The sequence below is a fragment of the Rana temporaria genome, chromosome 10 (assembly GCF_905171775.1).
Source record: "Rana temporaria chromosome 10, aRanTem1.1, whole genome shotgun sequence".
Taxonomy (NCBI): Eukaryota; Metazoa; Chordata; class Amphibia; order Anura; family Ranidae; genus Rana; species Rana temporaria.
Genome location: NC_053498.1, coordinates 32,081,078 through 32,109,055, shown reverse-complemented (window position 1 = coordinate 32,109,055; position 27,978 = coordinate 32,081,078). Strand labels below are relative to the sequence as shown.

General features: G+C 44.1%; 1 protein-coding gene across 2 annotated transcripts in view; it reads left to right on the top strand.

Annotated features, from left to right (window-relative positions):
- EMC10 (ER membrane protein complex subunit 10) overlaps window positions 1-20,354 on the top strand; it is a 55,444-nt gene extending 35,090 nt beyond the window's left edge. Inside the window, exon 7 of one of the 2 annotated variants that reach the window (XM_040327491.1) lies at window positions 19,943-20,354. In XM_040327491.1, coding sequence (XP_040183425.1) covers window positions 19,943-20,047 — 105 coding nt within the window. In that variant the 3' untranslated portion in view covers window positions 20,048-20,354. The remainder of the gene's footprint in view (window positions 1-19,942) is intronic. The other variant, XM_040327492.1, reaches the window with a different exon arrangement.
- Window positions 20,355-27,978: the final 7,624 nt, after the last annotated feature.

Sequence of the window (27,978 nt, the reverse complement as noted above, 5' to 3'; positions counted from 1 at the left end):
TCGTCCCGTTTTCCATCTCAAAAGGTTCTGATAGAGAGCCATTGATTTTTATTTGTGCGGTAGGGTGATGATATAATGTTTTAATCCAGCTAGACATCCTTCTTCCTATTCCCATCACAGTGAGGGTTTCCATCATGAGCCCCCAGTCTACCCTGTCGAATGCTTTTTCGGCATCAACTGACAGGAATAGACCCGGGGGCTCATTCTGCCTTATGGTCTGAAGCAAGAGGATTGCCCTTAGGCTATTATCTTTGCCCTCTCTGTTGGGGACAAAGCCTACCTGGTCAGGGTGCACCAAAAAGGGCATAGCCCCCTTCAGGCGGCCCGCCAGAATTTTTGCAAAGAGTTTAATATCTGTATTTAACAGAGAAATGGGTCTGTATCCCGAACAGAGAGAGCTATCCTTGCCTTCCTTCAATATTATTGCAATCACTGCCGCTGTAGCTCCCCTACTAGTTTCAAATTCCGACCCTAAGCCGTTAAAATATTTACACAGCCTCGGTACCAGAATGTTACTGAATCTCTTGTAATAAAAGGTGGAAAACCCATCCGGCCCCGGACTCTTACCACCAGTAGTGGAATTTATGGCCCTTTTTATTTCTTCCTCGGTTATGGGGCGGTCGATGGTAAGGCTTTCCATCTCGTCTAGTCTAGGAAGTCCTGCATTATCAAGGAACACCCGGGTCTCAACCTCCCTTTCCCCTTCCTGTCGTCCTGGATGTTTTATGGTGTATAGGTCCTCATAATATTTTTTAAATATGTCCGCGATGTCGCTGGTTGCATAAACCAATTTCCCGTTTTTACCTTTAATTTTCTCGATATAATTCCTAGCTTTCTTTTTTTGGGCCATTTTAGCTAAAAGTTTACTTGGTTTATTTCCCCAAATATATCTCTCTTTAGATATACAGTTTAGTTTATACCTTGCTTCTTGTTCCATAATGTCTTTGAGTGCGTCTCTTTTTAAAATTAATTTATGATAAGTCTCTTTAAGTCCCTGCGCTTTATGTTCGCGTTCTAGAGTCTCTATCTCCTTCCTCAGGGTAATGATTTTGCCTTTTCTCTCTTTTTTTTTTTTTGCGTCCTCAGCAATTAAAATCCCTCTAATGTACGCTTTGTGCGTCTCCCATAGGGTTGCACTGGTAATACCCTCTGTGTCGTTCCTGAGGAAAAATTGTTTTAATTCTGCCTCCACCCTGCTTCCCCCACCTTCATCGTGGATCAGGCTATCATCCAGGCGCCACATCGGCCGCTGCCTCCTTTGTATGGCTAATGTGATTTTCATAGAGACAGGGGCATGGTCTGATATGGTCATAATTCCGATCTCTGTCTCCACGATAGAATCTATCAGCCTGTGGTCCGCCAGGATGTAGTCGATCCTGGAGTATGTCCCGTGGGGGGGGGAGAAAAACGTATAATTATGTTCATTTGGGTGGTTAATCCGCCAAACATCCACTAGTTGGCGTTCCTGAAGCTTGTGTTTAATTCTCTGTAAATGCACATTCTTAGTCTCCCTCCCATGAAACGTACTATCGTCTAATGGGTTCAAAACGAAATTTAAATCACCCATCAGGATTATAAAACCCTCGGCGAAGTTGTTTAATTTTCCCAGGATTTTGTTTAAATATTGAATTGGGCGTACGTTTGGGGCATATATGTTAGCTAATGTGTACATATTATTGTCAATCCTTATTTTAAGGAACAGGAATCTCCCTTCAGGGTCAGTCATCCTTGCCTCCAAGGTAAACCCAAACTCTCTTATAAACCCAATCGCTACTCCCCTTGCGCGTTTCGAGATGGAGTCGCCGTAGAACCAAATAGGGTATGCCGGGGAGTAGAGCTTGACGTTAGCATCCAAGGTCAAGTGGGATTCCTGGATAAAAACTACATCCGCTCTAAGTTGTTCGATCTCTGCTAAGACCTTTAATCTTTTATCTACTGAATTTAAGCCCCTTACATTATAGGATAAAAATTTTACTTCTGTCATTCCCAATAACTAAATCACCTCCTTGAACACACAGGACTTTACAGGCAGATCCCCGGGAGCCATGATCCCCTTCCCACCCCCCTCTCCTTCCCTCCCCCCTCCTCCCCCCCACCCAAACCACCCGCATCCCCCCTCCCACCTAGGCCTATACATCGCCTCTGAACCGTAGGGATCCTCGATCTCCCCTACCCGTCGGTTCTCATGGATGAGGTGGGGCCTCACAAACGTCCCGCCCTCCCATTTTCCCCTCGAGATATTCTTCTGGGGGTTGATCTTACATGGGTAGGGTACGGACCTGGCCTCCTTGCTCCCCTCCCAGTCCCCCCCTCCCTCCCCCCTACCCCCCCTTCCCCCCTAGTCATCCTAGCTCGACCCTCTTCTAGCCACTTGAGGAGGCGGTCTGTGTCAAGTGACTATTCAACCCAGCCTGGGATCTCCAACACGGGCATGTCTAATTTGCGACAAAACCCTGCCAAGTCCTCCGGGAATATCAACTTTGCCGAGATCCCCTCTTTGTGGCCAATCAAACATGCCGGGAAGCCCCATTGATACTTGATATTAAGCTGGCGCATCTGCTCCAGGAGGGGTTTAAGAGACCTTCTCCTGGCCAGAGTCTCCCAGGCCAAGTCAGTAAAAATCTGAATATCAGTCCCGTCGTAACATAAGGGGGCCTTTCTCCTCAATTTTGTCCAGATCTCATCTTTATCTTCAAAATATCTGAACCTCACAATGATGTCCCTGGGCCATCTACCTCCTCCCTCCCTCATCTTTCCTACTCGATGTATACGTTCGATTTTGAGGGGGCCCTCCGTGCCATTATCTAAAAGGGGGAGAAATAGGTCGTTAAGAATTTTTCTCAAGTCTTCCCCTTTCTCCTCCTTGATAGATCGCACCCTTAAGTTTTGTCTTCTGTTACGGTTCTCTTGGTCCTCTAATCGGTATTGTAACCACCTCTGGTTTTGTTTCATCGTCTGATGTTGAATTTTTAGTTCGTTTAGTTCTAGGTCCTGTTTTTCCATTTTTTTCTCCGCTTCCTCAACCCGTTCCAACATATGGAATAAATCCTTTCTTAATGCGCTAATTTCTTCTCTTATCGCAATTTCCACTCTCCTCAACATCCCATCCAGTTCCCCTTTTGTGGGGATATGAGTGTCCAGTCTGGAATCGTCCATTTGACTAACCTCCTGTTCACTTTCAGTTGAGGTATCCGTAATTGGGGTAACTGCCCCCCCTACTCCCTTTTTGGTTATACCAGTTTTTTCTGCTTTTTTTGACAGGCCGGGGCTCTTGGAGCTCCCCTCAGAAGTCATATAATGTCTGATCGTACTGGTGGGGGGGTTGTCTTTGGGGATTTTAGGGGCGGCCCCCCTTGTAGATTTGTTCATGTTGTATTTCTTTGTCCCTCTAATACGTTTCCCCAGTTTGAGCGGCAGGTGGTCGCCTCCCCACCCCCCCTTTTTTTTTTTTTTTTTTTTTTTTTAAAGGCGGTGGTTTTTATTTGTTGAGAAGGGAGGATAATACCAAGCAGCCTTAGCTCACCTTCTGAAGATTTTACACTGATGTTCTAGGGGGTCAAGGGGTCGTCCCCCGTCACTCAAGCTATGGGCAAGGGAGATCCCCCACGCACTATTTTGGAGATGTTTTACCCCCCACTGGGCCAATGTAACAAGCCAAACAATGCTCATACAGTGGACAAGCGGTCAGATGGTGGGGGTGGGAAGGAGAGACAACAAGCAAGAAGAATAAAATAAATAAGTGAATAGATGACTCCTATATTTCCGCCAGTGTTTCAGGTCCAGCCCACTGTGGTTTAACGATGTTTTTAGCACAAAGAGGGATATAATGTCTCTGGACAGCCGGAGCCCTTTCAACTACACCCCCTTACCAGTATCCTCAGTATTTATGGGGTATTAGGGATACGGATTCACCGTCCGTGGATATTTAATTCATTTTAATGCGTTCGGGAAAGCTGTGTAATGGTTGCGGGTTGTATCTTAATGGCAACTAGGCAGCTAAATGTCCCAAGGTATTTTAAAACAATGTTGCACAGGTTAGTTCAAGCTTAATATTGCACAGGTTAGTTCAAACTTAATAATGCACAGGTTAGTTCAGACTTAATAATGCACAGGTTAGTTCAGACTTAATGAAAACTAGGCGGCTGGATGTCCCAAGTTGTTTAAGACAATATTGCACATGTTAGTTCAAACTGAGACCAAGGCTAATTTCACTCATTAAGCAGTGGTATGCTTGACTATCTTACCGCAACCTTCTGCTGTCAGGGCACGATCCCGAGTTCAATACGCAGATTCACCACCCTAGTCCCATAGCATCTTAATGAGGGAGGAACAAGTAAAGAGTTGGTATTACCTGGTAGGCGATTTTTTTTTTTTTTTTGCTCCTCAGCTTGGGGGTAGGAAAACAGATATCACGGCAGGCAGAGGGGGTGTGTAGCGGCCGCTATATGTACCAGCTGATGGCGGCGTCCGGGCCCTCCTCTGCACTGTACCGTGCCTACCTTCTCCTCGGGGGGGCCGGTGTTTGGGGGGAGGCTGGTTTCCTGGAGAGCAGCGTAGAGCGGTGTGTCAGGCGTCCGGCGTGCTCGGCATCTAACTGCTCCGCAGACCCCCGCTCTGCATCGCAGCTGCTGCCGCTGGAACGCCGTCGGGTCTTCCTCCTTCCTCCATCCGTCTCCCACGCTCAGCTCAGGTCCGTCGCATGGGGAGCCCCTCCCTCAGACGTGCGTGCTTCACGTGCACCACGTCATCCCTCCTAACTACTGTCAGTTTTTGAGCGTTCAGGCACCTGTAGCGCAAGCCCTGACACTCAAATGTAAACAAGCTACTTTCCAAGCAGACTGGGGGGTGTTTGGTCCCTTTTGGGGGAGTATTGCTAAAACTGGTGCAGCTGTGCATAGAAACCAATCCGCTTCCAAGTTTTATGGTCAAAGCCTGACTGAGTAAGCTGAAGTTGGAAGCTGATTGTTTACTATTCACAAGCAGCACCAGATTCTGAGTGCTCCAGTTTTAGTAAATCTCCCCCATTGACTCCAATATGAGCATTCAAGAACACTTGTTTTTCAGGCGCTCCCAAAATTAATCTGTCGGTCAAAATGCGTAAGAGCCCTTTCACATGGGGCGTATCAGTAATGATCCGCCTCCGCGGGTTTCCGCTTTGCTCAGCGGGGATCCTCCATAAAATCCCTGCTGAGCCGTCGGCTGACAGGGCGGTCCCCGTACACTGTGCAGGGACCGCTCTGTCTTTTCTCCGCTCTCCCCTATGGGGGGATCGGATGAACACGTACCGTGTGTCCGTGTTCATCCGATCCGCAGACGGAAGAAAAAATAGGATTTTCTTCCGTCCGCAAAATCTGAGCTTTGCGGAGGCGGGTGATTACAGGTGTCGGCGGATGTTCATCCGCTGACACCCGCAATCACATAGGGACCCATGTATGTCCCGTTTTCATCCGCAAACGGATGGATGAAAATGCGGACATACGGTCCGCACATGTGAAAGGGGCCTAATTCTTTCCCAAAGTCGCTCCAATTGCCAACCGACATTACGCTGAAAAATGAATGGGGGCTAAAAGTCCACTAAGGGAAACGTCACTCTTGAGCAGGGGTCTTCAAACTACAGCCCTCCAGGTGTTCAGGAACTACAATTCCCATCATGCCTAGTCATGTCTGTGAATGTCAGTTTTGCAATGCCTCATGGGATTTGTAGTTCCGCAACAGCTGGAGGGCCGTAGTTTGAGGATCCATGCTCTTGAGTAAGAGTAGAGCTTGCTGCTACAGTCAGTGGTGGTTCACACTATGCGGTGTGGGAGCCGCATACACATTTGAACAGGAATCGCACCGCATTCCTGTTCAAATCAAATGTGATTCTTCAGCGGTGTGATATGAGCCATTATTCTGTGTGGTTCAAAATTGCACTGAATCCACACCAAAATCGTGCCAAACCCCCTTTTTTTTGGCTGCACCAGAATCGGATTGCATGGGTCTGAACACCCATGCGATCCAATTCTGCAAATTGCATTGCATTTTGCATACTGATTTTGGGGTGGTGTTAACATACACATCCACAGCGATTCGCTTGAATAGGGTCTGATTTGGATGCGGTGCAGCATCCACACCTAATTTTCTGCGAATTTTCAGCACACAAGTGTGAACCGGCCCTCTGTGTGATCAATTTATAGTGGGAGGAGGTTCTGGCATCTGTATAAATATTTATTTTATAGCCGATTTTCAATTAAACATTAACTGGCCCAGCCCATAGCTTTATCTTTTGAGAAAGATCTGGCAAAGGTGTGTGAGGGTAACCGATAGGTGACTGATCTGCGCCCAATTCTGCTGAAGTCAGAGATGTCTTGGACAAAGACATCGCCTCGTTTACAAAACCTCTCTAAGTTTATTACTAAACTGCACCTTTTCAGATGGTAAATACAAGAGCTGTCACTAATTCCTTTGGAAGAATTCCAGAAATCTTGTGTATTTTACTGAACGGGAAACAATCCACTCTACTTGTATCTGCTGCAAATAAACATTTGTAAAAATATTTCTTTTATGTGCCAGTAGACAGAGGGACTGAGAACATAAATAGATGAGATATGACACATTGTATATGGTGAAGGATAAGTGCTTCATAAAACAAAGTGTATTTATCATTTCTCTTTTCGTCCATGGACGGACACAGCTCCTTTTTAGTCTTGACAAGTGGGTTATGTTCCTGTTCTATAGGAGAGTCCTCTCCTATAGAACAGGAACATAACCCACACGTCACGATTTAGAGAGGCTGTGTCTGTCCATGGACGACAGAGAGAGGATTTTTTTTTTGTGTACTCGCCATAAAATCCTTATTTTCTTTTTCGTCCATGGACAGACACAGCCTCTGTAAATCTTGACTTGTGGGTTATGTTCCTGTTCTATAGGAGAGGACTCTCCTATAGAACAGGAACATAACCCACTTGTCAAGACTAAAGGAGCTGTGTCCGTCCATGGACGACAGAGAAAAGGATTTTCCGGTGAGTAAAAAAAAAAATTCAATTTTTTTGCTTCCTGACGTGACTTGACCATCCCCCTCTGTTCCTACCTCATGCCTATACTGTGTTTTTTTTTGTGTTTAAAGTTAGCAGCTACAAAAAGTGTAGCTGCTGATTTTTAATATACACACACCCACCTGTCCCAGGATCCAACGATTGTGTGCACTGTGCCTCTTGAATGGTCGGGTGGTCTTCTGGTACCTGTGGCATGTCCCAGAAGACTGCACGGAGGGAGGGGAGAGGAGAACTTCTGCTCGGATCGCTTAGGGGATCCGAGCACAAGTGAAAGCAGGCACCTGTCAAAACTAGGTATCAAAAAATTATAGCTGCAAATCCTGTAGTTGCTGACTTTTAATGAAAGGACAATTGGCTGTCCAGGAATCTAGTGCTGTTCTCACCTGGGCTAGATTTTTGACAGTCTTCAGGTCCCTAATGACGGCATGTTTACTGCGGGAAGCTGGCTGCGAAGCCTTGTGGGCTTTACAACTGGCTTCTCACTGCGCATGCGCTATCCGTCCTCCACTTTGTGAATGGTACTGCAGCCTTCTGGGAGCTATGACGTGTTCCAAAAGGTTGCAGGTGGGGGGAGGGATGAACTTCCGGTGGCATTGTTTTGGTGATCGGACCAGAAGTTGGGAGTGCGTACCTATCATCAAAACCAGGTACCCGCTACCCCCTGTCCCAAAAACAATCTAGAAGGGGGGGGGGGGGCATAAAGCGGAAGGTGAAGTTCTACTTAAAATTGATAAAAAAAGTCGTGATTTGTTTACGTCTGGCGGTGCAAGTCTTCACTGCCCTGTTTCAGCCTGTAAATTAGTGGCCCATATACTTCTATAATTTAGGGCTGCGCATCTTCACCGGTCTCACGATTCGATGCGATTCGGCGATGCATCACGATGCATCACGATTGCAGCGCAAGTGCGCATGGCTCTCCCCCCAAAATACTAAAGGAGATGATCAGAGACTGCAGACATGCTACAGGAGATGATCAGAGACTGTGGACATAGTACAGGAGATGATCAGAGACTGCAGACATAGTACAGGGAGATGATCAGAGACTGCAGATATAGTACAGGAGATGATCAGAGACTGCAGATATAGTACAGGAGATGATCAGAGACTGCAGACATAGTACAGTAGATGATCAGAGACTGCAGACATAGTACAGGAGATGATCAGAGACTGCAGACATGCTACAGGAGATGATCAGAGACTGCAGACATAGTACAGTAGATGATCAGAGACTGCAGACATAGTACAGGGAGATGATCAGAGACTGCAGACATAGTACAGGAGATGATCAGAGACTGCAGACATAGTACAGGAGATGATCAGAGACTGCAGATATAGTACAGAAGATGATCAGAGACTGCAGATATAGTACAGGAGATGATCAGAGACTGCAGACATGCTACAGGAGATGATCAGAGACTGCAGACATGGTACAGGAGATGATCAGAGACTGCAGACATGGTACAGGAGATGATCAGAGACTGCAGACATAGTACAGTAGATGATCAGACTGCAGACATAGTACAGTAGATGATCAGAGACTGCAGACATAGTACAGGAGATGATCAGAGACTGCAGACATAGTACAGGAGATGGTCTATATTTCTCCTCCATACAGCCCAGTCCCTGCAGTGACAATGACTTATCACAGGTGACACATCAGATTCCACTACATGCCCGTACCCTCCCTGTGTCCCCGGATAACAGCACCCCCTCCTCCTCTGTACTTACATGCTGTTCTGTGCACAGAGGATGATTGGAGGGAACAATGAGGAAAATACATGATTTTGCCTGTGCATTTTCAGTGTGTTTTTATGTGCTGACATTGTCATCAATACGCCCTTTAAAAATGCACAGATGACAATGAACCCTCAATGAAAATATCAGTACAGCGAGGACTACCGTGTTATTTTCTATTACAATTGACACATTTCCAAGTCCTTGCTGATATTTTTTATTGAGGGTTCATTGTCATCTGTGCATTTTTAAAGGGTGTAAATAGGGTGAAAGTCCCCTTTAAAAAGTGCACAGGAATACACACATGGCTGCTGGGAGGGGGGGGGGGGGGGAGGACTCAGGGATTAGATTTCACAATTGACAAAGCCCTGTGAGTTTCACTGCACTGCACTGTCTGCTGAAATTTCTCTGACTCTTTGCACATTCCAGCACACTAGGAGTTAACACAGTGGAATGTGCAGAGAGTCAGAGAAATGCCTGCACAGGCAGAGCACGTGTGAGAGTCAGACTGCTGATAAAATATCTGTGATAATAAATGCTGTTATAGCCAGGGCTGTAATATGCTTTTTACAACATATGCAGAATCATCATACCTCATGTCTCCGTGTGTATATTACTTTCCCCTCATGTGACTCCATGCTCGGACCTGCCTCTCATCTCTCCTGATGTCCGTTCTCAGCCCCGCCCATCGTCTATAGCTAAAGTAACAGATCACAAGAGAGGCGGGCGGGGCTGACATCAGAAGAGACTTTGAGACGAGGGATGTGAGAGGACAGAGGAAGAGAGAGGCGGGCCGGACCATGGAGTCACATGATCGCATGTACAGTTACTACACACGGAGCTACGAGGTATGAATCTACATAAATTTAAAAAAAGCACACACAGCGATTGCCAAACAATGGATTACAAACCGCATTTATTACAAATAAAACATTTTAAAAGACCTGCTCGGAGCGATCTCCCGGGAGGGGCGTGGCAAGTCGGGATGACGTCACCCGACATCGATTATTGGGGTCACATGCATCGATGCAGAATCGGGGGGCCCCGAATCGCGATGCATCGATGCATCGATTATATTCAACACCCCTAATAATGATGGGTCCAAAGACTTCTAGAAATTGTTCTATCTTTGGGTCTGTCAGCACTGGGTAAACAAACATTGGATCCATGGCAATTGGTTTGAGGTAATTATGCATCAGAAGAGGGGAAGGTGTTTTAGGTTAGGTCAGGGAAAAGGGGGAAAAGGGATAAGTGCACTTTATTTCAAAGCGCACTTATTTAACCACTTAAGACCCGGACCAAAATGCAGCTAAAGGACCTTGGCCCTTTTTGCAATTCGGCACTGCGTCGCTTTAATTGTGCGACGTGGCTCCCAAACAAAATTGGCGTCCTTTTTTTCCCACAAATAGAGCTTTCTTTTGGTGGTATTTGATAACCTCTGCATTTTTTTTTTTTTTTTTTTTTTTTTGCGCTATAAACAAAAATAGAGCGACAATTTTGAAAAAAAATCAATATTTTTTACTTTTTGCTATAATAAATATCCCCCAAAAATATATAAAAATTTGATGGGGTTATGTGTGACCTCAAGTGTGTTTACAACTGTAGGGTGGTGTGGCTGTAGGTGTGACGTCATCGATTGTGTCCCCCTATAAAAGGATCACACGATCGATGACGCCGCCACTGTGAAGAACGGGGAAGCTGTGTTTACACACAGCTGTCCCCGTTCTTCAGCTCCGGGGACCGATCGCGGGACTCCAGCGGCGATCGGGTCCCGGAGCTTCGGACCAGGTCGCGGGCGCGCGCCGCGACCGGGTACTAGCACAGGACGTACCTGTACGTGCAAGTGCCATTCTGGCCACGTAAATGTGCAGGAGGCGGTCCTTAAGTGATTAAAGCTAATGTCATTAAAAAATAAATATACAGGATACAGTCATCAGGTGGGATGGAAACAAACGAATAATATAAAAAAATATATATATGATCAGGAATGGCGACCTCCTTTTTTTTATTTGATACATTTCTTTTAAATGACATTTAAGGATCCAGCCAAATCTGAATGATATCCAGCTTGTTTTGTGTTACCAGTATCTCAGATCTCAGAGGTTTCTGCCTTTCTACAGTTTAATGATCTGGTTTCTTGCTTTATAAGACCTGAGAGATCAATTCTCAATGCTTCAACATGCCTGTTTCTTTAGCTCCAAGTTGAGTCTGCATAGGCGTGGGCATGTACATAATATGCCTAGTTTTCTCTGTTTCTTGCTTCTCTTTCGCATTTTGGTGATGGGCTCTTTGCACCTTTTTCATCTTCTCTTTGCACTGTGGTAGTTGAGTAGAAAATAACCAGTGATGGTCTTGTTGATTCACATTCAGAGAGGGCAGAGATTTGGCCCTCAGAGTATCTGAAGTTTTTCCCTAGTGGTTAATAGTGTAAAAAAAAAAAGAAAGTTTTCTGTGTTGAGGATGTTTCATGTAAACCTGTCTTCCAAAATTTTTTATCTTCTTGAAAACATTGTAACTTTTCCTTTTTGAAAGCCACCTCCATGGTGCATTCTGTTTCTTCTCTTTGGTGGTAAGCTGTCTCTGTATGACCAAACTGACTGCAATATTAAAAACAAACTTCAGAAATGGCTGCTCAAAAACTGTTTAGTTCTTAAAACGTAAGCTGGGAGGGTTGTGTATGAACTAATCTCTTCAACCCAACACAGAAAATTTTTGGAGCACGCCTGCCCTACCATAAAGTGTAAGAAAATTTTAACTATATCACCTCTTTATTTTTTTTACAGGCACTTATGTAGCACTAGAGTAATAAAGGTGCAGTACTAATTAATAAAAAGATTATAAAAGTGCAATCTCATAAATTCTTAAGTGGGGTAAAGTGTGGAAAGTGAAATTAGGTTAGTGCACAAAATCTATAAAACGCACACTAATATTGTGATCAAAAAAATCCTATAAATCGTGCAAAGTGGAAAAGGTAAATGAATAAATCAAAATGTAAGTCATAAAATAAAGTCCATAAGTGAAGTGGCAGTAAATTCTGCTAAAGGAGAAGAATAAATGTCCACCAATCCCAGAGAGGAGTAAGTAACTGCACCAAGAAACGTCAATCTGGTCTCCCAGAACTCTCACCTCACTAATGAATAAAGACAGCAGTACGGTCTTTTTTAGAGACCGCGTGGTCAAAGTGCGTGCATGTTAACCCAATTTCGAGTGCATAAACCATTCCACACACAAACTTCACTGGTGTCTCTCCGTCCGGATAGCCAAGCCTTAATCCATCTCCTCTGTTAATTCCTGTTTGATCTCCGTAGCGGGGAACAAGAGGAACAAACAGATAGGGCCTCCAATGGTGTAGTATTTTAAAACTTAAGGGAATGTTTATTGCGGTGTAAATACGCTTACATCAAATAAATAAAACGAGCGCATATAAAAGAAATGAACAGTGGCGTCCTCTGCGCTGTCTCACGTCACTCCGGGTGTACGTCTGCCCACGGCCAATCCTTCATAAAGACTCCAAAAGGTGGTGTGTTGTCAAAACAAGCTGGAAAATGTCCTCCACCATCAGTGACCACGCAAAGTAGCTTACCAGATAGCCATGAACACTACCAAGAGAGGTCAAAGGTGCAATAAATGCCAAATCACAGGTAGAATGGATCTTCCACATCAGCTCACTCCCTCTACTTCCTCTAATGTCCTAATCAAATCGACACCAGAAAAGTCAATGGATCTGCAAAGACAGACAGAGGGAGCAAAAACCTCAAGACAAGGGAATGGTTACTAAGTTTTAAAACTCATCTATTTATTCAACGTAATGCATTTGTATCGTTGAGAAGAAAAACAGCATGTTGATATCCCGTAAATCCTGTTTCCAACCAACAAAATGGTACCATCTGTTTCGGTATGTGATGACGTCGCACGTCGTGTCTCCATCCAACACGTTTCATTGTCCTGAGACGTCAGGAACCTCTATAGCGCCAACAATTTTTATATAGCGCTTTACATATGTGTGTGTGTACACACATTAGTCCCTGCCCTCAAGGAGCTGACAATATAAGGTCCCTAACTTGTATTCATACATGCACATACTAGGTCTAATTTACACAGGAACCAATTAACCCACCAGCATGTCTTTGGAGTGTGGGAGGAAACCGGAGTACCATGCAGGTACAGGGAGAACATGCAACCTCCAGGCAGGAAGTTCTGTGGTTGAGATTCCACTGACCCTAGTGCTGCCCTCTTACCCACTGTAAAAATGTTATACCTATGAGAACTTCACTACGTATTTTTATCTGCTTGAGTCTGGCCACGTACCACGCAGCTCTAGCTCGGCTGTGTCAGTGAGTGGCTGCTGCAGGGAGCGCCAACAATTCATAGGATTAGTCAAGAGCCCTCCCTACAGAGAGCCGTAGGATCACATGACTGGACCAGAGTAGATTAAAAATAGTATATAGATCTTCTTTTTATACAGGTTAGGTAGAAGGGGGGAGAGGGTCGTTTTTAATACTGATGAGATAAGAATATAATTAAAAAAATGTTTTAACCTCCCTGGCGGTATGATTCTTTCAGAAAAAACATGCTGAAAGCGGTACCATTATTTGCAAGGAAATTTGGCGTTTTATACTGTAGGCCTGTAATTTTTAGAAATAACTCACTTAAATCTGACCAAACAAGATTCTAATAGGCATCCCGGGTATGAAATTTTTTTAAAAACAAAATTATAAATTATAATATAATAAATAATTATAAATAATTATAACAAATAATAATATAATTATAATAAAAAATATTCAATAATGTAATCAAATCAAAATCACTGAAATTTGCTCAGTTGCAGAATTGTCGCTGTCATTATTTTTTTTTTTTTATGACGAATTTCCCCACAAATCGCTATCGCACAATTCTGCAAGTGATTATAATTTATTATCGCTGTTTTCTAGATGGTCTAAAACCATTTTTGACATAAAGGGACACTTTTGGTTGCTATGGACAATCTACAGTTTACAGGCAGAAAAAAAGGTTTTTATTATATAAAATGACATGCATGACACAGGACAGACCACTAGGGACAAGGGGGGTGTGTTTTTTTTACATACAGTACTGTAATCTATAAGATTACAGTATACTGTATGTAAAGTGTTTGTTTACTTTTTTGAATTTGGCGCCGTTCTCCGTCCCCGTGCGTCGTAACGTCGCAGGGAACGGAGATCGGCGTTACACAGAGGCACTGTGTGAATCGAGCGAGGTCCCGCTCGCTCACACAGCGCGGTGGCATCGCTGGATCCAGGGACAAGGTAAGTAAACCAAGCCTGTGGATCTAGCGAGGCAAGCCCGAGTCTGACTCGGGGTTACCGCTCGCAGCAGGAAAATCTAACCCCGAGTCAGACTCGGGAATACCGCCAGGCAGGTTAAGAGTGATCGGCTTTTCTTCCACTTTTAAAGTGGATCTTCAGGCAAGTAGCGAAGTACACAAGTGAAAGGCATATGCATTTATTGTTTCTCCTGCCAAAGGATTTGTAATTCTGTGCAGCCGTTCTTATGATACTCACCCTCTGGGTCGGCTCTTTGCTTACTGATGAAGCTCCGTTTTGATCCAGACAGAAGGCTTTGGACAGAGAGACAAATTTCTAGAGAAACCATTACCAGTGTTCAAAAGTTTGGAATCCTGATCATAACAATCTTATCTTTTTATGTAAGAGCCGGTTCACACACAGGCGACACGACTTGGGGGGCGACTCGGCAAGGCGATCTCAAGGCGACTTGAGAGGCAACTTGCAAAATGACTTCAGTATTGAAGTCAATGCAGGTCGCCCCGAATCTCCCCCAAAGTCGTACAGGAACCTTTTTCTAAGTCGGAGCAACTTGCGTCGCTCCCATTAGAACGGTTCCATTGACTACTGTGGATCGCGACTTGTCAGGCGGCTGAGTCGCCTGACAGGTCGCCCCAGTGTGAACCAGCTCTAAGTGTTATGTTTAATATTTTTATTCATCAAGGAGTCTTTGCCAGAGTAACAACTTTTGCAGATCTTTTGAAAGGTTTCATTGGCAGCTGGTTTGGCAGAGAATCTGACCGTTCCTTACATTATCCAAAACTAAAAATATGTTTAGCCTAGAAATTCACTTCAACCACTTCCATACCAGGCACCTACGCACCTTCCTGCCCAAGCCAATTTTCATCCTTCAGCACTGTCGCACTTTGAATGACAGTTGCGCGGTCGTGCTACACTGTACCCAAATGACATTTTTATCATTTTGTTCCCACAAATAGAGCTTTCTTTTGGTGGTATTTGATCACCTCTGCTATTTATTTATTTATTTGTATTTCTTGCGCAACAACTAAAAAAAGACCGACATTTTTGAAAAAAAATTAAGTTTTTATTTGTTTCTGTTAATTCTTTTTGTAAATAAGTAAGTTTCCTTCTTCAATAATGGGCACTCATAGGTGGCACTGATGGGCACTCATAGGCGGCACTGATGGGCACTCATAGGCGGCACTGATGGGCACTCATGGGTGGCACAGATGGGCACTGATAGGTGGGCACTGGGCATAGATGGACACTGAGGGGTGGCATTGCTGGTCATTTTAGCCAGTGCCCATGTTGCCAGTCAGTGCCCATTTGTGGGCACTGATTAGCATCGATTGTGTTTTTATTTGCACTGGTTTTTTTTTTTAGCACTGGGGGGCACTCCCTGGTGGTCCAGTGTTGGCATCCGAGGGGGGGCTGCGCTAATAAACAGCGCGAACCCCCCCCCCCCCCTGTCAGGAGAGCCGCCGATCGGCTCTCCTCTACTCGCGTCTGTCAGACGCGAGTGAGGAAGAGCCGATCAAAGGCTCTTTCTGTTTACATCATGATCAGCCGTGGTTGGACACGGCTGATCACGTGGTCAAGAGCCTCCCCTGGAGGCTCTTTACCGAGATCGGAGATGCAGGGTGTCAGACTGACACCCGCATCACCGATCGCTGCGCTGCAATAGATGTCCAGTCAGGATTTCACAACCACTTCCCGGACGTCAATATGCTATTGACCGGGCGGGAAGTGGTTAAGGAAGAACTCTGTCGTATACCCTTCTTTTTTCTTTTTTTTTTTTTTTTAACATGGACATTGCTGCTGTATAGTAAGAATTGTGAAGACTTTAGCTGTAGTATTCAAAGATTCATCTTCAAAGTGACACTGTATCCCAAAAGAAGGCATTTTTTTTGTGATGTAAATGGATATGCTCTGAAATTTAGGATCTTTGAGAAGATTTGAAGTTGAAGTTTATCAATTTTAAAAAAAATCTCTACAGCTTTAGTGAGCTAACTTGCCTGTAATGAATTATGCCCCAAGTTGTGGAGGCAGCTGGATCCTGTAGAAATCCTCTATGCAGGTTGGCTGGTTCTCTTCCTGCCTCTGAGCTTCCAGTGCTGTGGGGGTTTAATCTTCGGAGCTGCTGTAAAAATGAGGCCCTTCCCCCTCCATTTAAAGCGGAGGTCCGCCAAAAAAATATATTAAAAGCCAGCAGCTACAAATACTGAAGCTGCTGACTTTAAATATATGGACACTTGCCTGTCCAGGTCGCCCGCGATGTCAGCAGCTGAAGCTGATCTGTCTGTCGGCTCTTGGCTGCTGCCGCCACCGCCATCCTCGGTAAGGGAATCGGGAAGTGAAGCCATGTGGCTTCACTTCCTGGTTCCCTACTGCGCATTCGTGAGTCGTGCTGCACGTCCTCACTGGTCCTTGCTGTCTTCTGGGACCTGTGTGTCTCTCAGAAGACAGCGGGGGAGGACAGAGTAGGTGGCGTAGGTCACCGTGGTGATCTATGCCAGAAAGTGGGAGCAAATGCCTGTGTTACACAGGTATCTGCTCCCTCCGCCCCCCTGAAAGGTGCCAAATGTGACACCGGAAGGGGGGGAGGATTCCAAAAAGCGGAAGTTCCATTTTTGGGTGGAACTCCATTTTAAGAAAAGTTTTTTCTTTGCTTGTAACCAGGCTCTCCTCCATTCACAGATCTGATCAGTGCAATGAAAGAAATCGTTAATTACCATTATTCGGTACATTGGTTCACTAGATAGAGCTATATTATATTATTATATACACTGCTCAAAAAAAATAAAGGAAAACTTTGAACATGTACCAGATCTCAATGGGAATGCTGGATACATATTCTGATATGGACTGGGTAATGAGTTAGGAATGAAAGAATGCAACATAGTTTGATGGAAATAAAGATCCTACAGAGGGTTGAATTCAAAGACACCCCAACAATCAAAGTGAAAAATTATGCACTAGGCTAGTCCATTTTGCTGACATTTCAGTGCAGCTACTCAAAATGGTACCAAGTTTGTATGACCCCCCACGTGCTTGTATGTATGCCTGACAACGTTGGGGCAAGCTTCTAATTAGACAACGGATGATGTCTTGGGGTATTGCCTGCCAGATCTGGATCAGGGCATTACTGAGCTCCTAAACAGACTGAGGTGCAAGCTGGCGGTGTTGGTTGGACCAAAACCTAATGTCCCAGAGGTGTTCTATTTAATTTAGGTCAGGTGATCATGGGGGCCATTAAATGGTATCAAATGATCCTCTAGGAACTGGCTGCATACTCTTGCCACATGAGGCCGGGCATTGTCATGCACCAGGAGGTACCCAGGACCCACTGCACCAGTATAGGGTCTGAAATGGATCCAAGGATTTCATCCTGATACCTATTGGCAGTCAGGGTGCCACTGGGTAGCCTGTAGAGGTCTATGCATCTGTCCATGGATATGCTGCCCCAGACCATCACTGACCCACCACCAAACCGGTCATGCTGAACGATGTGACAGGCAGCTTAACGTTCTCCACGGCTTCTCTAGACCCTTCCACGTCTGTCACGTGTGCATGCTGAACCTGCTCTCCTCTGTGAAAAGCACAGAGCGCCAGTGGTAGCCCTGCCAATTCTGGTGTTCAATGGAAAAGGCAAATGGAGTTCCACAGTGCCGGGCAGTCAGCACAGGGTCCACTAGAGGATGTGGGGCCCTTGACCAACCCTCATGTGTCTGTTTTGTGATTTTTCTTATTTTTTTTGGTCAGACATTCACACCAGTGGCCTGCTTGAAGTAATTTTTGTAGGGCTCTGGCAGTGCTCATCCTGTTCCTCCTTGCACAAATGAGCCAATACCGGTCCTGCTGATGGGTTAAGGACCTTCTACAGCCCTGTCAAGCTCTCCTAAAGTAACTGTCTGTCTCCTGGAATCTCCTCCATGCTCTTCACGACACATATTCATGTGCCATCCTGGAGGAGTTGGACTGCCTGTGCAACCTTTATAGGGTCCAGGTATCGCCTTGTGCTACCAGTAGTGACACTGACCCTAGCCAATTGCAAAACGAGTGAAAAAACGTCAAAAGATGAGTAGGGGAAAAAAACAGTAGCCTCTCCACCTGTAAAACCATTCCTGTTTTGGAGGTTGTCTCGTTGCCCATCCAGTTCACCTGTTAATCAATTTCAACTGCTTTTGTGTTGAACTAAAAACCCTCTGCTACCTAACTGACCAGATCAATATCCCAGGAGTTTATTTGACTTGATGCTATACTCTGATTAAAAAGTGTTCCTTAAGTTTAGTGTTTGTGTATATAGTGTAAGGGGTTAGCTCGGTAGCGGGGTGTGTGACCCCTTGGATGGGTTCACCACACACTGAATTTATACAGACAGGCAGTCGAAGACGGTTGAAAACAAAGATTTGGGTTTTTTTCTTCCATCTTGCTGGAAACAAGTGCAAGCATCCAAACAGCATAAACAAAATCAAACATAAAATAAACCCTGGCCACTTTGGGCGTCTACCTTCCACACAGGTACCTTCCACACAGGAACCTATCTATGAAGTCTAGCACAGCCTACTGCTGGATAGACAGTGCTGGTCATACAGCAGAAAAACAATAGTCTTTTGATTTTTATCACACAGAAAAATCAATCCTCTCGTCACCTCCTCAGAAGACTTTTAGTACTGCTCTCTTTCACTCAGAAAGCCTCAGCATGCAGCAAATCAGTGGTAATCCTCTGGACTACTTATAGAGGCCTTTATTCCCTTATTCTGAACAGCTGAAGTCTTTCAACGCCCTTAGACCATTTCTGGCTACATTTGCAGCCGACACCTAATAACAATTGGTGTATTGTCTAAACAAGGCAGAAATGTATGTCCCGTCTGTGACAACACCCACAGATTTACCTGTCACAATAGATATAGATTTTTTTAATTTAAACTTCAGTTTTGAAGACAATTGCGCTAATGCTCAGGGGCAGGCTTGCCTTCTACGTAGTGGTAATTTTAGATTAGAAGAGGGATTTTTTTTTTTTTTACCAATACCTCCCCAAAGATATGGAAAATATGGCAAAGTGTGGTAGGTGAATCTTATTGAAGATCTTTTGTGTTTTATAACCATAAAGATTGCGCAGAGGATGCATGCTACATTGTCCTGGACTTTTGGAGTTGCAAAAAGATAATCGCGTCATTGGGGAACGTTTATTGACACAGTTGTCTGAAATCGACAGTTGCACGTTTTTCATGCAAATTTGTTGGCGTTAATCTTTGAGTCTGTTTTGTGATCTTTTAGCCAAATGGCGACTGTCGTTTTTTAGTTGTGAAACAGCGATCACTTGTATAATGGCGACATTCAACCTCAGAGCTGTCGCAGAACTTAAACGTGCCAAGAAGCACGTTGTGAGCACACACAGATCTGTTGATTTTCATACTAATGTATCATGTAATATGTGTAAAAAAAATTTTTTAAATAAAAGCTGCAAATTAACGCCCACAAGCAAAAGTTTTCATGAATGAACATTCATGAAAACTTTTGCTTGTGGGCGTTAATTTGCAGCTTTTATTTAAAAAAATTTTTTTATATTGAGTTGAAAACTGGTGAAATGCTGATCTACTTCCTACTTAATTTTTATTTTTTACTTGAAACCTCGCTTATAAATGTCCTAATCCAATGAATCTTTGTTGCCCCTAGCAACCTATCAAATTCTTACTTTTTAGTTTTTAACCAGAACCTGCAGACATCTGGAAGAGGCCTTTTGCTAGAGGCAACATTTTTTTTTTTAATCCTGTTACAAAAAAAAACCTTTTGGCCATTTCCTAATAATTTTATTACCTCTTTTTGTATCTTCTTCCTTTGGAAGTCTGTCCTATGCAATAACATGTCGTGGTCTTGTATTTTCAGTGGATGTACATAATCCCTGTTGTTCTATTTTTGATGATGTCTGGAGCGTCGGATGCTGGCAACCAAGGAGGAAACGGAGGAGGCGGCAACGGTGGTGGAAGATGATTGGTTGTACCGGAATCCAAATCCTCCCTCTCAGACTGAAGGATAGGAGGATAAAAACTGCCACACAACACTGGTTACTTCCTGCAATGCTGCAAAAGGACATGCACTGAGTGATCCTGCTTGTATTTTAGGATAACCATCTATTCTTTTGGTTCTTTTTGTTTTATGCCCTTTTTTTTTCTATTTTCCCCTGTGAACAACTTGGATCAAATGGCAAATGTACCATAGAACCAATTTTATTTTAATTTATTATGTTGAAAAGGTGTAAGAACATTGAAAATGAAAATTGTGATTGTTGGATAAACAAGTGTCCGTTTTCTGATTTCTTTAAAGCAACCCTGTCATTATAGTAGAAGATATACCACTATAAGCGAAGACATACCTGTAAAAGAACAGTACATATTTTCCTGCCACCAACTGCTAAATGTTGCTGGGAGATGGTCCCCTGACGTCTGCTAGGAAAACACTTTGGCATAGGGGTGCACTGAAGGGAAATTTTGGTGTCGAAGTCAAAAATGAAGGATACACTAGGCCAAAAACCGATACTGAAAATTAAAGTTTTAAAAAAATATTTACATTTTTATATACAGTTGTATTATATTCAACTTTTTAATTGATATCATCAATTTAAATTAATATGAATTTATTGTTGCCCATTATTGGCAAGTTTCGTGCAAGAAAAGCTCAAGAAAAATGCAGTCTCTAACCATTTCTTGTATCATGTCCTCAGTCCCTTACCATCTGATACAGGCGGTGGTCAGAGACTGCGGACATAATGCAGGTGGTGGTCAGAGACCATGATGCAAGAGATTAATGTAGCCTCACCACTGTCCTTCAGATGCAGCCTGCCTGTGCCCATAAGATGCAGCCTCACCTGGGCTCGTCATGCAGCCTGCCAGTGCCCGAATCGGCGGTGATCTCTGTGTCACAAAGCTGTATTTGAATTACCCGGGTCGCAGTAACAATGTCCCGTTTCCTGTGATCACGTCACACACTGATTCAATGTCCCACCATTGGATCAGTGTGCCGTCTGTTAAAGGAGGCGGGACATTGTTACCGCAGTCTGCGCAGTTCCGTGACGCACGCAGATTGCGGCGAGGAGGGAAGGGAGAGGACTGGGGCGCTCCAGAATGGCCCCCCGGTGATAGGTGGGGTGGGGGGCGGCACCTCACCCCATTTTCGGCTCCGTTATTAGCGTTTTTTTCTTTTGGCAATGCGCCGAAAACAAAATTTTCGAGCCATATGTTTCGGCACTCTAAATTTCGGTGTATCCCTACTTTGGCAGCTTTGGTCCCTTAAAGCCGGAGTTCACCCGAAAAACTATTTTTAACATTAGATTGAGGCTCATTTTGTCTAGGGGAATCGGGTGTTTTTTTTTTAAATCGAAGCAGTACTTACCATTTTAGAGAGCGATCTTCTCCGCCGCTTCCGGGTATGGTCTTCGGGACTGGGCGTTCCTATTTGATTGACAGGCTTCCGACGGTCGCATACATTGCGTCACGAGTAGCTGAAAGAAGCCAAACGTCGGTGCGGCTCTATACGGCGCCTGCGCACAGACGTTCGGCTACTTTCGGAAAATCGTGACGCGATGTATGCGACCGTCGGAAGCCTGTCAATCAAATAGGAACGCCCAGTCCCGCAGCCCATACCCGGAAGCGGCGGAGAAGATCGCTCTCTAAAACGGTAAGTACTGCTTCGATTTAAAAAAAAACACCCGATTCCCCTAGACAAAACAAGCTCAATCTAATGTTTAAAAATTTAGTTTTTGGGTGAACCTCCACTTTAAAGCTTTAGCTGGTTCCTTCTGCTGACCGTGTAAATATGTTACAGGAAAAAGAAGGGGGAGGCGATTTGGAGCAGGGTGGGACTTTGATTGTGCCTCTGAGGAGTATAAAGAATCAAATACAGAAACTTTAATTTATAGAAAAATAGATATTTTTTTTTCTGCCACAAGGCAGTACAAGATAAAAATTCAAGTAAAAATACTTTACAGTCTCAATTTGAATTTGGGTGTGCGGGTCCCAAACAATGAAAGCAATATGGCCAACGCGTTTTCCGGACAGTTCTGCTTCGTCTGGGCCTTGAAAGTTGCACAGTGGAATATTGAATAAATTCTATGGCGAGGATATTAATAAACAAGACATAAATAACATGATTTGCTCAAACAGATTCGAATATATGAAAGATATATGAATAAATACATTATTTTAGTTTTAAATTTAAATACATTTCCTATATTATTATACAAAAGTTATTACAAATCGTATGTTGTATTTATAAGTGAGTGAATAACTTTATATAGCGCTACAAATGCGAATTGAATCGCCTCAAGGCGCTTGGCATCCATTTTCCTTTTATTTAGCCTTCAGAAAAGGTGGGTCTTGAGTTTCTTTCTGAAGGCCTGGTGATTCTCTTCCGTTCGTAAATGAGTTGGTAATGAGTTCCACAGTCTAGGTCCTTGGACTGCAAATCTTCGTTCTCCTTTGCTCTTGTAACGGGCTTTGGGAATTTGTAGTAGATTTTGGTTGGCTGATCGGAGAACGCGATTGGGGTTGTGGTATTTTATTTTCCCACATAGATATTGGGGGGCGATGCCTTGTACACACTTGTGTGTCAGGCAGAGGGCCTTGAATGTGATTCGGTCCTTGACGGGCAGCCAATGGAGGGACCTCAGGGTGGGGGAAATCGATTCCCAGGGTTTTTTTTTGGCCTGTTACCAGTCGCGCTGCCGTTTTCTGGACAACTTGCAGACGGGCAATCTGGTATTTTGGGAGACCTAGGTACAGGGAGTTATCATCATTATCAAGCTTGGAGTTTATTAGTGTTCCGACTACTACTGCGGTGTCTTTTTTCGGAATGATGGGCATGAGTCTTCTTAGTAGATGCAGGAGATAGTGAGACCACCTGACCCAATTTGAGCATCCATTGTCATGTCGGAGTCAAAAATGACTCCTAGACTTTTGACTTTGGTGCTGGGGGCAATGGCCTGTCCAAATATCGGCAGGGGCGACCATAATTTTATAATTATAAAGCATGAAACTCAGTTACACTAGTATGTTTAATCTGCAGCGGTATCTTGCACATAGGGAGGGTTAAAGAGGAGGCAGGGGCGGACTGACAACTCATGGGGCCCCCGGGCATACAGATGGCCACCACGCCAGGAGACCGTGCAGAGGCAGGGCAGCTAAAATCTCAGGATTTACACATCAAAAGCATGTCGGTTTCAGACATATCAGGGACAGATGTAAAAAAAAAAACACAGATTTTTACATACTGTCCCTGGTTTTATTGAGCCTGGCAACCCTGATGGGGCCCCCTAGAGGCATGGGGCCCTCGGGCAGTGCCCGAGAGCCCCAATGGTCAGTCCGCCCCTGAGAGGAGGGATGCTCAAATAGAAATTCACAGTTTTTCACGTACTGGGATCACGTCTCTTGTCAATATAGATGGTTCATTTTACATTTACAGATAAGTAAACTCACCCAGAGACTGCAATTGAAGGACCCCGGCTTAATGGAACAATGTGGCCCTAGAGCCTGTGAGGACGCTTCTCCTGCCACCTCAATGTGGGAAAACGGAAGCCCCTACATACAAATATGTACATGGGCACTGTCGCCGGTACTGACATGGAGATGAGCCAGCAGAACCAAAGTGAGCTGCTGGAAACCATGGACATCAACACTCCCGGAAGTGTTGATTTCTCAGCAGACAGTTTCTTTAAGGATCTGGGCATCTTCAGTAATTCAAGCAGCAGGAAAGAGAAGTATGAATACCATCCTTTTAAGAATATAGAAAAATACCCAATCCAAAGAGTGGGCAAAATCTGACTTTGAGGACGGATGTGGCCAATGTGAGTGCTTTCCTTGTGTATCTTGTCTTCTTCTTTCTTCTTCTCTCTACCATCCTTTTAACAAGTATGTCTTTAGTATAGCAATGATATCACTTTGGTTTTTGATATAGTTAGTGATTGTAAAGGATCGTTTTTAAAAAAATAACAAACATGTCATACTTGCCTCCACTGTGCAGCGTGGCCCCAAACATCCTCTTCTGGGGTCTCTCGGCAGCTCTCGAGGCTCCTCCCCGCTTTAGGTAACCCCCCTAGGAGAAGCGCTTAACCTGGGGGGGTAACATTGCGTGTTCACTCCCAAGTCCAGCATTTGCCTCTATAGTCACGAATGCCGGACTCGGCCTGATTCCCGCGTCATTGTATTTGTTTGACAGCAGCGGGAGCTAGTAACTGCGCTGCTATCAATCTATCCAAGCAAGAGCCAGGACCCCATGGAGAGAAGGACGGCGTGTCCCCCCTGAGGAGATGAAGGGGCTCAGGTAAGTAAAATGGTGGGGGGGCTGGGGGGCAGTGACAGGTGTTTTTTCACCTTAATGCATAGGATGCATTAAAGGGAAAAAACATGAGCCATTACAATACCTTTTAAAGCGGCTCCATTCACACCTCTACAACTCCAAAGTCGAGTGACTTTGGAGTGCTACTTGGACTCAACTTTGCATTGGTGCGACTTGAAGGTGACTTTTGCTTTGACTAAACTGTTATAAACTGTTGGATGTAAAACTTTCAACTTTTGGGGATTAACATTGAAGTCTAGGGACCTCATATCATATGAAAGTTGAACCAATGGTGAGTTCTTGACTGGAACCCAGGGTGCTGTACAGCTCATTTGTGAGATTCAGTAACATGCACAAATCCGGAATCGTGCTGCACGCCTTAGTATCTTTATTGAAGCATTAAAATGACCTCGCAGGTATGACGGGGAACATTTTCGCCTTTTAACCACTTAAGGACCGCCTCCTGCACATATACGTCGGCAGAATGGCACGGCTGGTCACATCCACGTACAGGTACGTCCTGTACTAGTACCCAGCCGTTGGTTTGTGGGCGCCCGACCCGGTCCGAAGCTCCTGGACTTGCGGACCCGATCGCAGCTGGAGTCCCGCGATCGGTCCCCGGAGCTGAAGAACGGGGAGAGCCGTGTGTAAACACGGCTTCCCCGTTCTTCACTGTGGTGGCGTCATCGATCGCGTCATCCCTTTTTTTTAGGGAGACACAATCGATGATGTCACACCTACAGCCACACCCCCCTACAGTTGTAAACACACTTCAGGGAACACATAACCCCATCAGCGCCCCCTGTGGTTAACTCCCAAATTGCAACTGTCATTTTCACAATAAACAATGCATTTTTTGCTGTGAAAATGATAATGATCACAAAAATGTGTCAAAATTGTCCGAAGTGTCCGCCATAATGTCGCAGGCACGAAAAAAAATCGCTGATCGCCGCCATTAGTAGTAAAAAAAAAAAAAATGCAATAAAACTATTCCCTATTTTGTAAACTCTATAAATTTTGCGCAAACCAACCGATAAACGCTTATTGCAAATTTTTTTTTTACCAAAAATAGGTAGAAGCATACGAATCGGCCTAAACTGAGAATTTTTTTTTTTTTTTATATATATATTTTTGGGGGATATTTATTATAGCAAAAAGTAAAAAATATTCAATTTTTTTCAAAATTGTCGCTCTATTTTTACTAATTGCGCAAAAAATGTTCCCTGTCATACCTGTGATGTCATTTTAATGCTTCAATAAAGATACCAAGGAGTGTCTGAAGTCCCAACAGTACTCATTGGAAAACATGGGATGTGGCTTGTCATGCGAATTTGATGTCCAAAAGCACATTACAAGCTGCACAAGTGTGAATGGAGCCTAAACGCAAAACCAAAAATGTATTGTATTGCAGCTCACCAATCATTAGATATGGTGGCTGCATTTGCTTTCTTCTTAGGCTTTTTTTACCCATTGTTTTCACCTGGTGATCTGGCCAAAAACACACCACATGTATAAGAATGCCCCTATTCTGAATGTTTGAGCACTGGAAGCAGCAGCAGCAGCAGCATTGTCAGTCTGGGGGAGGGATGTGTTGGATGTACTAGCATATTTAGATACACTAACAAATTAAAGCCAAACTCCAGCTAAAACCTTTATAAGCAGGTACAGCAAACCATTTTTTTTTTTCGTTTTAGTTTTTGGGATACAGTGTTTACGTAAAAGCTAATCATTTGTAGGCATCCCTGCCAGTGTTAAATGGTTTGTCTCATCTCTGTAACTTAAGCCTAAAAAAAATAAAATAATGCTGCCACCACATTCAAGAAATGGTAAGCTGCAATATATATTTTTTTAAAGTTCAGGAAGAAAGTGGGTGGAAGGGAATTTGTAGGCACCATATATTGCACAACATATAGATAAACAAAGCTTTATTATAAAATTAAAAACCTACAATAGAAAAAAAAAAGTATATTCACAGGCCATATACTGTAGTGTTAAATAGAATACATCACTGGCAGACCATCATGTTGTGCCTCTGTGTTGTAACGCCTATAACCACATATTACTGTCATACATAGCAAACCACTTGCCCACAGACATTACAAATCTGTAGGTAGATTCACAAAGAATTAGGCCGGCTTATCTACAGATAAGCCGACCTAACTCTGAATCTAAGCCGACCTATGTTTAAGTGTATTCTCTAACAGAGATACACTTAAACATATCTAAGATAGGACGGCTTGCGCCGTCCTATCTTAGATTGCAATGTTTTGGCTTACCGCTAGTTGGCGCTTCCATTGCGGCCGGCGTAGATTATGTAAATGAGCATTTACGACGATTCCCGAACGAACGCGAGCCCACCGCAGTCGATTAACGTCGTTTCCGTAAGTGATAGGCCGCCTAAAGTTATTCCCCCTCCAAGTCATTTGAATTAGGCGCGCTTACGCCCGCTCGTTTTAGGCTACGCCGCCGAAAATTAGCAGGTAAGTGGTTTAAGAATCACTACTAGCCTAACTAATTTACGGCAGTGTAGCCTAAAAAGACTAGGCTAGGCCGCCCTAAAGTTAGGCGCCCCTACGTGAATCTACCTAATAATGCTCAAGTGCACAATGTGTTTTTTTTTTCTTTGGCATCTCCCCCCCCCCCTTTTTTTTTTCTTTGGCATCTCCCTCCCCCCCTTTTTTTTTCTTTGGCATCTCCCTCCCCCCTTTTTTTTTTTTTTTTTTTTTAAACATTTGTGTTACCTCCGGGATCTCTGTGGGTCCTGTTGTGCAAACCCCTCTCCCTTTCAGCTGGTTGGGATACTTAGACTAATAAAAATAATAATTGTAAATATAGTTCACACCCAGTGTCCAAACACCTTAATCAGGTGTACTGCCTTGTAACTGAACATATGTATTTTTCAGCATACAGTGAGGGAAAAAGGTATTTGATCCCCCTGCTGATTTTGTATGGTTGACCACCGACAAAGAAATCATCAGTCTATAATTTTAATGGTAGGTTTTTTTAAACAGTGAGAGACAGAATAACAATAAAAAAAAAAAAAACGCATTTAAAAAAAGTTATTATATGATTTGCATTTTAACCTCTTGGTGTCCGCGGTATAGTTGAATGATGGCTACAGCGCGGACCTGAATTGCCGGGAGGCCTTCACTAGACGTCCTCCCATGCTCGAGCAGCCTGTGCGCCCCCCTTTGTGATCAGTGAGTCTATGAGAACTAAGGGAATTGGTATGGTTAGAACAGTGGTTCTCAACCTTCCTAGTGCCGTGACCACTTGATAAAATTTCCCAAGTTGTGGGGACCCCTAACCATAAAAATCATTTTCGTAGCGTGGGTTGTCCGCACCCAAGGCACGACAAGTAATTTGTGCGCCTAACCCACAGACATTTAGCGCTCCCTGAGTGCCTTTCACTTGTACAGTATTAAAAACCCCTTATGGTACATTTTTGGATGTACCACTCTGTCTTTGTTCTCCTTTCTTTCCCTTTTATCTCTCTCTATCCTAATTATCCCCATCCCTCCAGGGACAGCCCTGCTGGGCGGCCACCAAAAAGGCTGGGAGAGTGGTGTGGGCTTCAGGAACAGCCCGGGATT